General features: G+C 36.8%; 3 protein-coding genes across 5 annotated transcripts; 1 reads left to right on the plus strand and 2 right to left on the minus strand.

Annotated features, from left to right (window-relative positions):
* Positions 1-123: 123 nt before the first annotated feature.
* LOC125597985 lies at positions 124-1,404 on the minus strand. Its single transcript, XM_048772404.1, has 2 exons — positions 705-1,404; positions 124-515 (listed from the first exon to the last, which is right to left on the minus strand). The coding sequence occupies exons 1-2, from the start codon at positions 1,402-1,404 to the stop codon at positions 124-126; spliced, it is 1,092 nt and encodes a 363-aa protein (XP_048628361.1).
* Positions 1,405-7,680: 6,276 nt separating this feature from the next.
* On the plus strand, positions 7,681-9,953 carry LOC106428827 (pumilio homolog 5-like). 2 transcript variants are annotated; one of them, XM_048772401.1, is made up of 4 exons: positions 7,681-7,908; positions 8,382-8,986; positions 9,066-9,524; positions 9,633-9,953. In XM_048772401.1, exons 2-4 carry the CDS (start codon positions 8,387-8,389, stop codon positions 9,858-9,860), a joined length of 1,287 nt encoding a protein of 428 aa, XP_048628358.1. In that variant the 5' UTR covers positions 7,681-7,908; positions 8,382-8,386; the 3' UTR covers positions 9,861-9,953. The 2 variants fall into 2 exon arrangements, with proteins under 2 accessions (XP_048628358.1, XP_048628357.1); XM_048772400.1 differs by having other exon boundaries at positions 9,066-9,953.
* Positions 9,954-10,980: 1,027 nt separating this feature from the next.
* LOC125575633 lies at positions 10,981-12,693 on the minus strand. Of its 2 annotated transcripts, none has more exons than XM_048772403.1 (3): positions 11,910-12,693; positions 11,751-11,818; positions 10,981-11,669 (listed from the first exon to the last, which is right to left on the minus strand). In XM_048772403.1, the coding sequence occupies exons 2-3, from the start codon at positions 11,816-11,818 to the stop codon at positions 11,024-11,026; spliced, it is 714 nt and encodes a 237-aa protein (XP_048628360.1). In that variant the 5' UTR covers positions 11,910-12,693; the 3' UTR covers positions 10,981-11,023. The 2 variants fall into 2 exon arrangements, with proteins under 2 accessions (XP_048628360.1, XP_048628359.1); XM_048772402.1 differs by having other exon boundaries at positions 11,897-12,692.
* Positions 12,694-13,047: the final 354 nt, after the last annotated feature.

A 13,047-nucleotide genomic window follows, 5' to 3' on the forward strand; every position in this document is an offset into this window, starting at 1 on the left:
TATTGATTGTATTCTACCATTAGTGAACCCGAACATGGGGTTCTTAGAAATTTAAATGATTTTTTTAATTTTTTTTTTGTTAAAAATTATTTAATACATAGAGAAATCTTAAACATACAAAGATTATTCATCAAAATTACCAAACTTTTGCCATATATTTTCAACTAAATCAGCTTTCAAACGATGATGTATCTGTTGATCCCGAATTTGATTGCGAGTTCCACGCATTTCACCGACATTAGAAAGGCTTTCCGTAGAGGAGACGACATCAACCTGGGAACTTCTGCTTGACTCTCCTGATTCGAATTCATCTGTATCATACTGAGTGAATCTGTCGCGTTCGTCCTCTACTATCATGTTGTGCAGTATGACACAACATCTCATAATCCTTCCTATCTTTTCCTTGTCCCAAAGTAATACTGGGTTTTTAACTATTGCAAACCCCGCTTGCAATACTCCGAAAGCACGTTCGACATCTTTTCTTACGGTTTCTTGATGTTGAGCAAATAGCTGTGCTTTTGGAGTTTGAGGAAGTGAGATTGAATGGATAAATGTTGATCATTTCGGATAAATTCCGTCGCTAAGATAGTACGCCATACGATAATTGTGGTTGTTGACCTTGAAATTTACTTTAGGAGCTCGACCTTGTATAACGTCATCAAAAACTGGTGACCGATCAAGAACATTAATATCGTTGAGGGTACCTGAAAGTCCGAAAAATGCGTGCCATATCCATAGATCTTGTGATGCCACCGCCTCTAAGATAATTGTCGGCTTTCCTGAACCACGTGTGTACTGTCCTCTCCAAGCTGTTGGGCAATTTTTCCACTCCCAATGCATACAGTCGATGCTGCCAACCATTCCTGGGAACCCGTGTAACTCTCCAATATCCAGTAGTCGTTGAAGATCATCAGCTGTAGGTCTTCTTAGATACTCATGGCCAAACAATTGTATTATCGCATTAGTGAAATTGTCTAAACATAAAAGTGCAGTACTTTCACCTAGTCGGAGATATTCGTCATACGTATCTCCTGATTGACCATATGCTAGCATACGTATAGCTGCTGTACACTTTTGCAGTTTAGATAGGCCGTACCTTCCGTGAGCATTTCTTCTTTGCTGAAAGTATGTAACTTCATTTCTTAAAGCATCCACAATGCGAAGGAACAATGGCTTGTGCATTCGAAAACGTCTTCTAAACATTTCCGGTGGGTATGTAGCATGTTCCCTGAAATAGTCATTCCATAGTTGATTGTGTCCTTCTTCCCGATGTCTTTCGTAGTAAGCCCGTCTCTTTGGTTTTTTTGCTTGATCATTAACTAGGGAGTCGACGAGATTATCAAATTCTTCATCGAACCATTCTTCAACAGCTTCATCTATGCCATCTGACGATGAGGATGACATTTTAAAAATATGATTAATGGTTTTAAAAAAAGGTGGAGATAGAATAGGAATATTTGGCTAAGTGTTTAAAAAAATGGATATTAAAGAAGAAAATATGATTTAAAAAAAAATTTGTTTTGAGTGTTTTGAGTGTTTTGTGGCGTCGGCTTGAGTGTTTTGTGCTATATGATTTAAAGAAGATAGAGGATGATAGTTGTGTTCTTATTGTTTTAGAGAGAAGCGATGAAGAAGCACAAGTTTAAGAGAAAAAGAGGTGAACAATATTTGAGAGCAATGCATAAATGAGACTTAGATTATATAGTCATTGTTTTACAACACACGTGAAGTGTAGAAACCAACAAAATACTACACTTTCACACCCGTGACACAAACATAATTCATCAACTACAGCTCTACCTAGTACAACCCGTGACCTTTCACACCCGTGACACAAACACAAACTCTGAGTTCATCATGACCCGTGACACAAACACACCTACTACACCACTAGCTAGTACAACCCGTGACCTGCAGAAAGAACCAAACACGCCAGTAGAAGTTGAACCCGTGACCTGCACAACAAAAAACAAAAGAAGAAGCAAGACAAATAGTTAGTAACCAAGTAAGCAATAATCAAGTTAGCAAATAATCAATTAAGCAACAAAACAACCTAAACTACCTAGGAGACGATCAACAAAACAACCTAAACAATCTAGGAGATTGAACCCGTGACCTGCACAACCTAAACAATCAACAAAACATCATAACTACCTAAACAACTACACAACTAATCACTGACCAGATCAAAGCATCTCAGCTACGAGTTTCTCCTTCATAGACACCTCACTATCAGTGAGAGCTTCTTTTTTTGAGAGGAGACGATCTAGTAGTTTCTGTTTGGATATGTTCTGTTTCAAGTCTAGATTGCTCTGTAGTCGATCATATGCAGCTTCATTCCCATTCTTCTTGCGTTTGGCTGCTTTGGAAGCCTTAACACCAGGTGGCCTTACCTCTTCCGAGTCAGGCACCGTCTCTGCAGCTTCCTTCCTTTTCTCCTTTGCACCATCTCTTGGTAAAGAGGTAGACCTCCATTTTTGATCGACCCGCAGCTCCCTCCACGCATGTTCAAGTATGAACTTGCTGTGGTAGTCGTTGAAGAAGATGTCATGGGCAGACTTCATGACATCATTCTCATTTTGGCCACTAGCTTGCTCCTTCAAAGCGGCCTCATAGCTTCCCACAAACTTAGACACCTGGTCATTGAGCCTTCCCCACCTCTGCTTACACTGACTCCACTCTCTAGAAGCAAAGCCTGTGAGCTGAGGGCTTGAATTGAAATAATCCTCAATTCACTACAAGAAAACACAAGATTAACGATGAAAATTAACGAGAAAAACTGGTCTTCGTAAATTTACGTTGACTTTACGAGAATCTTACAAGAAAATTTACAATCAACGTTAGTTCGTCGTAAAATAACGAGGAAACGATTTCCTCGTAAAAACCACGCAAGGTAACTTCGTTTTTACGAGGAAAAACTGTTTCCTCGTAAGCTCGACGTAAAAGTAACATCTTCTTTACGAGAAAATATTTTACGTTTACTTAACGAGGAATTTTCGAGTCCACCCACTTTGTAATTGTAACACGTTTTTTGTTTCGGCTACCTTACTAAATTCCACATAATCACGAGTAATGAAAATGATGATGTTTCTGGTGATGACAAAAATGTCGATGTATCTGACTGATGTATTTGTGTTTTAATATGACTGACTTTCAGACTTAATGCATGTGATTTGATGGATTTAATCATGAAAATCTATTTTTATAATTTAATTTTATGTAATGGGGTTTGAATTAGAAAGAAGAGATTGAGATTATTAGTTAAGGAATTGTGGTTTTAGAATTTGGGGTTTAGAATGGATAGAAGAGATTGAGGTTAAAGGGAGGATGGGGTTGGGGTTGGGGTTTGGGGTTTCGGATTTTAGGGATTTAAACATAAACATAGTTATTTCTTCGTAAATTTACGAGGAACTTACGACGATTCTTAAAAATAAAGAACGAGGCACTCGTTAATTCCACGTAAGCAGAAATCGTCGTAAAGACCTCATAATAAAAAAACGCTGGCCTCGTTCATTCCTCGTAAAAATAAAAGCGGGCCTCGCTAATTCCTCGTAAATTAACGACGATGTTACGACGAAACGAAACGGGAATAAATTGGTTTGCCGTGATCAAAGTTACACCTCGTGGACAAATCATCAGTGGAGAAGAACCACCATTGCAAGAAGAACATATAGATGAAGTTGAGGTACTTGAACAACAAATTGATGACATCCTTCTCATTGATCAACATAATCATGAGTACGAAGATATTACCGACGATGCCACGGACGAAGCTGTTGAAGACGAGTTTAATGAAAATGATGATGTTTCTAGTAATGACGAGAATGTCGATGTATCTGATTGATGTATTTGTGTTTTAATATGATTGATTTTCAGACTTAATGCATGTGATTTGATGGATTTAATCATGGAAATTTATTTATATAATTTAATTTTTGTAATGGGGTTTGAATTAAAAAGAAGAGATTGAGATTATTAGTTAAGGAATTGTGGTTTCAGAATTTGGGGTTTGGAATGGATAGAAGAGATTGAGGTTAAAGGGAGGATGGGGTTGGGGTTTGGAATATATGAAGTAGAAGATAAGGAAGAAGGGGTTTGGGGTTTCGGATTTTAGGGATTTAAACATAAACGTAGTTATTTCCTCGTAAATTAACGAGGAACTTACGACGATTCTTAAAAATAAAGAATGTGGCACTCGTTAATTCCACGTAAGCAGAAATCGTCATAAAGACCTCGTAATAAAAAAACGCGGGCCTCGTTCATTCTTCGTAAAAATAAAAGCGGGCTTCGCTAATTCCTCGTAAATTAACGACGATGTTACGAGGAAACGAAACACGGGCCTCGCGAGTTCCTCGTAAATAAAAACACGGGCCTCACGAGTTCCTCGTAACTTTAAGAGGAATTTACGACATTTCATAATTTCCTATATATACACGCGAGTTCTCACTTCCCATTCCGTCTCAACTTCCTCTCCCTTTTGTAGCTATGGTACGCTCTCTATTTCTTCTCTAATTTGATCAGTTTAGGTAGATTAGGTGGTTAGTATAGGAAATTTAGATAGTTTTACGGATTTTATGTTAATTAGTGTTGATTAGATGGTTAATGTAGAGAACTTAGTTAAATTTATAGAATTTGTTAATTATTGTTGATGTTAATTTTAGGCGAATCATCATCCGTCACACATGCCGACGCGGATGTAGAGAGGAGGAGTGAGGAATTCTACCGGGGATGAACGACCCTTAGTTTTTTTTTTCTTTTCGTTGGTTGTATTATAAATTCAAAAATTATTTATGTTTAAATTATTTTTGTATTTAATATTCTTTTTAAATTAGATTTTTATTAAATAATTAAATAAATTGTTTTTTTAATCTGGAAAATATAAACTCAAAGTAAATTCGTAGCTAAATTACGACAACCTTACGTGGAAATTTTACGAGGAATTAACGAGTAAAATATTTACGTCAACACTACGAGGAAAGATTAACGAGTATTTGACGTGGAAACATTTACGTGTTATTTACGAGGAAATGTTTTCAAGGTATTTACGAGGAAATGTAGCGTCCCCCTTACGTGGAAGGGTTACGTGGTTTTTACGACGAATACTTTGCTTCGTCTTTACGAGGAAATATTTTCTCGTTAGTTTACGACGAATTAGCGAGGAAATATGCGTTACGACGAACAAATAACGACGAAACGTGTTTCCTCGCTAATTCCTCGTAAAAATGATTTTACGACGAACTTACTACGAATTTCGCCGTCGTTAATGTTGTGTTTTCTTGTAGTGATTCTTTTCCAAAACGACCCTAACTTCTGCTGGTTACTAACTATGGGATCCTTGCTGGTGTTTAACCAAGCACTTATGAGGACTAAGTCTTCTTGTGTTGTCCACTTTCTCCTTTCCACCGGTTTAGGAACATCAGAAGACCCTACGTCTATGTTCACAGGGCCGGGAGAAGTAAGGGAAAGCGGATCCATTGTGTTTCGATTGGTGTGTTTTAAAGTTGGTATGTGTTTTCTAAAGTTGGTTTGAGTTAAGGGTAGAAGGATTGACTATGTTTTTAAACTAATATTTTGGTTTGCGTTTCTAACTACCAAACATTGATTACACATATAGCATTCATCAAAACACAACCACTTTCAAATCACATTTTAAAAACGCGAACAGAGTGCATTCATTACACATCAAATCTCATTTTTAAAACGCTAACAAGTATTACACAGATAGCATTCATCAAAACACAACCACTTTCAAGCATTCATCACAGCAACCAACTACCCTAGTTCAGTTCGTACTATAGAGAGCATCACATCACTTTCAAAGCATATCAATTAATACAACACAGAAACTAGAGAGCATCACATCACTTTCAAAGCACATCGTTTATAACTTTACTTCCTAGTCTACCTAGTGAAGTTCAACCAAGCAACCTACAAGGAAACTACTTCTAGGAAACTACTTCTAGTTCAGTTCAGTTTAGTTAGAGTGTTTACCTTAACAATTTCATTCAAAGCAGACCTTCTCCAGATTAGCCATCTGCACTGTGAGGTTATAAACGTCACCAGTGAGGTGATCAAGCAGCAAACTGAGCCTTTTAACTTGTGCCTGCACATGAAAACATAGAAACCTTGTTAGTGAATTAAAAAAAACCCAAACATTACCAGTATTAAGTTCCTATGAGCTACTCTTAAAAAACGACACTAACCTCAACACTCTCAATCTGTTTGGTGAGATTGGGCACCAACTTGATCACCTCATCAGCCTCTTCCACACGCTTACGCAGGCGTTCGATCTCCTCCTGGACGCCTATTATCCAAGGCTGACGATAATGAAATCCATCAGCCTTGGGGACAACAAAAAAAAACATCAGACAACATAAACATAAATTTTTATACTAATATATGAGTCTGTTGAGGTATCTCTTACCTCATAGTTTATGTAGCTGAAGAAGCGCTTCCCAGGATGAGTGTCGTGCTCCTCCTTCACCCGAACCTCGTCAATGATTCTCCCACCACAGGGACATCTTCTAGGAATCCCATATTCAGAATCTGCGACGTATCCCAACATGTTGCAGTACTCCTGATGCCTCTTTGTATCTCTTCTCTCCTCTGCGGGATCCATCTGAACCAGACAAGCAAACGGCTTACAACAAAATCACAAAATTATATCATGAACGGAACCCATAATGGAACCCACTATTCGATAACAAAACGCTTCGATCTAACCCACAATGAAACCCAGATGACGATTCGGAACCCTAGAATCGAAACCCCCAAAACTCGAGTTTGAACCCTACCTCCAATACCCCACTAATCGACAACTAAACGGTTCGATCTTACCCAAAATGTAACCCATATGACGATTTGGAACCCTAGAATCGAAACCCCCAAAATCGAGTTTGAACCCTAATTTGAGAACCCCACTAATCGACATCAAAACGCTTCGATCTAACGGGTATTCACTCGACACACACCTATTCTCGTCGAGGAGACACTCCGTCGTCGATTCGATGGAGAAAAGTGGAGAAACGTGAAGAAAAATCAAAATCGCTCGAGAGTTCGCCTCTCGGGAGAAAACCCTAGTCTTTTCTGGAAAATGAGAAAATGAATTTCTCTCTGTTTTCGTCGTCGTGACGTCAACAACGCGGCGCCAATGGAACCGTGACACCTGGCGTGAACCCGCCTCATACCGAATCACTTGTAAGAAGCGGGTCGCGGAAATAAACCCATTAAAACATTTCTTTTTCCTATTCGGGCCTATGAACCCGAGCCCATGAACCCCATTACAACCTTCAATGTGGATGCTCTAAAAACTATAAATGAGAACATTATAAATCTGAATACTTCTTCTGTTTTTAAAGATTATTACTCGTATAATTCTTGTAAAAATTCTAATTAGTGGCTAAAAAGAAAAGAAGAAAAATAAACAAAAGTGTGTATTGTGTGTATTTTGGTGGTAGCGAGCAAACAGGCAACAGAGACAGAGCCACGTGAACGTATCTCTTTCAATTACAAGTCTCAACACGTGTCGAACCTAGTCATCACTTTTAGAACAAATTGACGAAAAAGGGCTTGCGGTACCACCATTATCAAAACCATACAGGGGGTGTTCCAGTCATTACCTAGTTAAGAGGACGTCTTCGTGTGCGAATCCGTCGTGATTCTTAATTAAGTTTTGGTTAATGTTTTGTTAAAATACGTAAAAATTAAAGATTAACATCCCAATAATTGCCTTTAGAAATTAAAGAAAAAAAACATTAACTCTTGACTTGGTGACTCGACGAAAGCCTTGGAGACAAACTTTTCAAAGGGGTTAGTTTTAATCTCTCTGGGTCTCATCTCATCGCTGCAACAATTTCATATCAAGAAAAAAAAACACTTTCATGGAGGCTTAAACATCACCACCATCAGGTAACTCTTTAACTCTTAGCTTCAGCCTAAGTTTTTGTGTTCTTTCACAAGTTATGCAAGGAGCTAGTTTTAAATGAATAAAGAAGGATAAAGTGAAGTTTCTGTTTATTAGAATTTTGATCCTCGGTTATATATGGGACTTTTACTCTTTGTAACGAGGTTGATGAACGAGTCCAGTACTTTTAAAAAGATGATCCTTGTAAGTTCTTGCTGATGGTTGTTTGGGTTGACTAAACTTTTTTAGCTTGTGAAATGGTAGAATCGTGTCTGAAATTTTTCGATCCTTGATTGTCGATTACACATAGACTCAAAAATAAACGTTGATCATTGAAAGTTTGGGATCAAGTTCTCAGCTTTTTGATTCTCTTATGGACTAAGGTTTTAGCTTTACCCTTTTTGGGTTAGGTAGTATTATTATTATGTAATCAATCACCTTGTCTGAAAATTTTGAATTTGTTTTGGTTGATGTATAGAAAGTATGACGACGCAGAGCGCTATGAGGATGGTGGAAGGTGATCATGTAAAAAGTTGGCAGGCTTCCTCTAGGGATCCCACTGGGATATTTGGTTCACATGATATGGCTGTTGAAGATTTAAGGTTCCTTATGGAAAGAAATAGATTGGATAGTAGTGGAAGTGATCATACAGGTAAGATCCCTAGTAGGAGTGGGAGCGCGCCGCCTAGCATGGAAGGCTCATTTGCAGCTCTTAGGAATCTCTTGAAACATCAGGAAGGTAGTTTTAGTAGGTCTATTGAGAATTATGGCTCTGAAGAAGAGATACGTAGCGATCCTGGCTATGTAGCTTACTATCTGTCCAACATCAACTTGAACCCGAGGCTCCCTCCTCCGTTGATCTCACGTGAGAATCAGCACTTGCTGCGTCATTTGGGTGGTGAGGGTAATAACCTGAGTCCAACAGCGTCTTGGGATGATATGGGGGTAAGATCTTCCTTGCTTGCTTCTAGAACTGCGCTTTCTACACATAGAGAGGAGCCTGAGGACGAGGCTTCTTCTGGTGAACAGCTGACTTTTGCTTCTTTGCCTGGTCGTCGTAAGAGCTTTGCTGATATCATTCAGGTACTGCTTGATTCTATCACTTAATTTAATTTTACATTAAAGAAGATTCTCTCTTTTAACGCTTTCTTTTGTGTTCAAGCGGCCTCATTCGGCAGGGAACCATCCAACAGCAGAAGACATACATGCCATTTCTTCTGGTATAGCTTCAGAAAGGACAAGAAGAGTACCAGAGTCTGATATAAGTGTGGTGAATCTTCTGAGGGAGACAGATTCTCTCTCCATGGAGGCTATTGCTAGTGAAGATCCTTTTACCTCTGAGTTGAGCTCACAAAGTTCAACCAACACTCAGAATGAGAGATCAAATGCGAGGGTAGGGAGCCGCGAGGACAACAATCTATCTGCTTTTGGTGCTTCTGGTCCATCCTCTGCTGCTTCTAGAATGAGGGGGAACCAAGAAGAGCCAAGGAGAATGCCTGTGCAATATACGCCTTCATCGTATCAGGTTCAAGCTACTTCGCCACAACAAATGACCTATCCGAGGATGGGTGGTGGTACACACGACATGATGCAGAACCTGCCTAGGATTGCAACTGGAGAGGTACATTCGAGTTTCCAATCTCCTCACGGTTTGACATCGCCTCCTATGTATACATCAACAGCTGCATATATGACATCTCTGAGCCCGTTTTACAATCATAACTTTCAGTCCTCGGGTATGTACCTCCCTCAGTATGGTTATAGCGGTTACCCTCCTGCCTCTGGTGTTGTCCCTCAGTATATGAGTGGATACCCATCTCATGAAGCCACTGTTCCTATGCCATATGATATCTCATCGCCTTCTTCGGGCTACAACAACTCCTTCTCTCGTGAATCCTTTTCACCTACTGCACAGAACACTCCTCTCGTGTTATTCAACAAAAATGAAAGTAAATGACTTTTCCAATCCATTATTTTGAAATCTGTTGTTATTTGTTTATGATTCTACATACCTTTCTTTATAAAATCTAATAAGCAAAGTATCGCAATATTGTCAAAATCTTTTTAAAAATTGGATGAGATATAATTAAATAATAGGTCAGTTTCTTCTGAAATCATCCGAGTGAATCATTTTGCTTTGTGCTCCTCCACTACCAAGTCTAGTCTCATACCATATAAAACAATTTACCATATCACGAGTTCGTGATTCTTGTTTTCATGATAGGAAATCTGCAATAATATCTTCCAATCCTTTGTGTTTGTCTCTGTTATCACAACAACTACAATCTGTCACAGCCCATCATTTTTCAAAATCTCCAGTCGTTACTAAACCAAAGGTTGTGCTCTTCGCAATGTCCGCATCAATGGTGGTCTTGCGGGCATAGAACATGACACACAAACTCAATGCAAATACAAAATAATAACAATTAACAATGCAAACAAATACACGAAGAGTGAGCATAAATTCAAATGATAATAAAAACACAAAAGATTTCAAGATTGATAAACGCAACATTGGTATCCAAATTTTTCATTGAGAACATGCAAATCTTTTTGTTCCATGGTGAACTTGTTTATTAAACCATTAGCATCACAACAATTTTGATGAATTGCATCAACGAGTAAATCGATCAGAAGTTTTGTTTCCTCTGGTCTCCATTGATTATACCCACTTTTTTAGTTATTCTTTTGTGAATCCCCCATTAGCTAGTTATATAATAATAATATTACAAGATAAAAATAATAAACTAGAAAAGAATCGTAAATGAAATATGAATGAAGAACTAATGCATATAATCATAGAATTATACATGACATATAGGTACATCAAATAAAAACTAGAAGAAAGTCAAAACTCTAATATGTACCTCAGAGCTGCAATTTTTTTAGAAGCTTCCGAATTGTTATGTCTTCACATGGATAATGGATAATTACGAATACAACAACACAATATTGTAACACGATACTATCTCTATTATGTAATACCTCTAGATAAACTCTAAAAAAGTTTATAATTATCTGCTCTCAGAAAATCTATACTACTCTATAAAACTCGTGGTATATTTTAAGAAAATCTAAATTCTTTTAAAATTTGTTAAATTGTTTTTACAATAAAAATCATCAAAAATCTTCTAAACTCACAAACCAATAATAGCCCCTAAGACTACGAGCACAAACCTCCTTGTTCAATTCGTTCAAGAGAGGCCTAAGCAGCTCACTATTAATAGTCTTATCAAGTTTTATCACTTGAGAATTTGTTTCAAAGAGAGACTTCCACAGGGGAAGAATCTCAGACTCTATTGCTTCCCTAGCAAACCCATTTGCCTCTGAAACATCCTTGACAGACCTCAAATTCTCCTCTAGCTTCTGCAGCTCTTGGTTGTATTGCTCCAAAACAGACGGTTTCACTAGGCAACCAATTTCGAGAGTGGAAACAATGTGAGCCAAACCTCTGATGGCAGAAACAAAATCCTGTCGGAACGTCCCCATCAGTTTTGACTGAGTGGATTTTCCACCGTCAATGTAGACGAGATTCTTGGGTTTGATATATGTTGCATACACGAGTTGTATAACACGGTACAATCGTCTTACCGCGGGACCACGACGATCCATCTTTGTTTTAAACAATGTAAAAAAACAGAAGTACGTCATAGAACGTCTGTCATCGGATAATATGAACATTGCTTCAGCCATAAAGAGCGAGAGCTCAACTCCGAGTCGCGCAGCTTCTTCTTTCTGCTCTTTCTCTTTGGTGACATCAGTAGTCCTGTAAATAAATAAATAAATAAATATAAGAAAAGTAAGGGATTTAGACTTCCTCTCAAAGGGAATGAATATCATCACTGACCCATTAGTGAAAGGGGAACATCTAGACTGTGGTAGTCTCTTTGTGTGACGGATAACAAGGTCAGTCATCTGTTTCAAGATACAAATAATCAAATTTAGAGTCAAAATTTCTTATCTAAATCGAGCAATGTAAATATGGAGAAGAACCCTAGATCGTTACTGTAGCCTCTAATTTTTTATCGACTGAAAACTAAAGATTCGAATCAAGGCTTCGATTCCTTTTTATCCTTTTTTTTTGTTGAGACGGTCAAAACTGATTTGTCATCTGACCGCCTCTGTTTACGGTTTTAGCATTTATCTAAAATTTAATGTAGATAAAAATAATCTCAACCATTCACACAATTATCTCAACCGTTTTTAGAATTTTAATTGATGGACAAATCTAAAAATAGTTTTGTAGTATTATAAAATTTGACTAGAATGATCAAGAAAAAAATTGACTAGAATAATCACTATATACACAAAGAATGATAAATAATATTATATTTACATAAAAAACGTATTTTGTAAAAAAAAAAAATTTGGAAACTTATTCATGTAAAACCAATGTCATACACTCTTGTGGAGAGGGAAAGCTAGTTATTGTAAAATTACTTTTCGAATTTAATCTTTTAGCTTATAAAATAGGATACAAATGACAAAAGTCAGAATCGTTTTCTCAAAAAAATATTAATTAATTAAAATAGCAACTTTTAAAAATTGCTTAGATTTGCTTTTAATATTACAAACTAGATTCCAATTCACACTTCTAAAGTGTGGAATTCTTTTTTTTTTGTAAAATTTAGTTAGAGAGTTGATATACTTTTTGTTTTTTTTATCTAATTTATATTTTTATTATAACTAAATTTTACAGTTTAAGTTGTAAAAATTATCTCATCAAATCAGTAACAATAACAACAATATATTAATATCTACAAACTTCTCCAGGATATTTTTGGTTTTTATTTACAAAATGTAATTTAATTTAAACTATCTATCTATACTATTATTTAAGAATTGATTTCGCTTATTTATTACATTTTTTATGATTTTAGGATAAATCACTAGTTCAATTAATTTATATTATTAGAAAATATTTTAATATATATTTATTTATCATATAACTAAACTTATTTATGATTAAGTTATTCTTTAATTTTTAGTTTCAATTGTTGTATATTTTGATTTACGTTACTAATTTTATTTGACAATATACACAAAATGTTCTTTGAATGATTATTTGATCAGCGGACAGAAGCATATGGCCTTTAACAGATCATGGATCCTACACAGTTGAAAGCGGGTACTGGTTGGCAGCC

Source organism: Brassica napus, unplaced genomic scaffold (assembly GCF_020379485.1).
Source record: "Brassica napus cultivar Da-Ae unplaced genomic scaffold, Da-Ae ScsIHWf_160;HRSCAF=290, whole genome shotgun sequence".
NCBI classification, from domain to species: Eukaryota; Viridiplantae; Streptophyta; class Magnoliopsida; order Brassicales; family Brassicaceae; genus Brassica; species Brassica napus.

What these genes read in the sequence shown, in the direction of transcription:
- LOC125597985 (XM_048772404.1), bottom strand. Translation starts at nt 1,404, where the DNA reads ATGTCATCCTCATCGTCAGATGGCATAGATGAAGCTGTTGAAGAATGG. An exon ending in CGCATTTTTCGGACTTTCAG is followed by an intron (nt 516 to 704) that starts GTACCCTCAACG and finishes AAACTCCAAAAG; the next exon opens with CACAGCTATTTGCTCAACAT.
- LOC106428827 (XM_048772400.1), top strand. Translation starts at nt 8,387, where the DNA reads ATGACGACGCAGAGCGCTATGAGGATGGTGGAAGGTGATCATGTAAAA. An exon ending in GCTTTGCTGATATCATTCAG is followed by an intron (nt 8,987 to 9,065) that starts GTACTGCTTGAT and finishes TTTGTGTTCAAG; the next exon opens with CGGCCTCATTCGGCAGGGAA.
- LOC125575633 (XM_048772403.1), bottom strand. Translation starts at nt 11,818, where the DNA reads ATGACTGACCTTGTTATCCGTCACACAAAGAGACTACCACAGTCTAGA. An exon ending in TGTTCCCCTTTCACTAATGG is followed by an intron (nt 11,670 to 11,750) that starts GTCAGTGATGAT and finishes ATTTATTTACAG; the next exon opens with GACTACTGATGTCACCAAAG.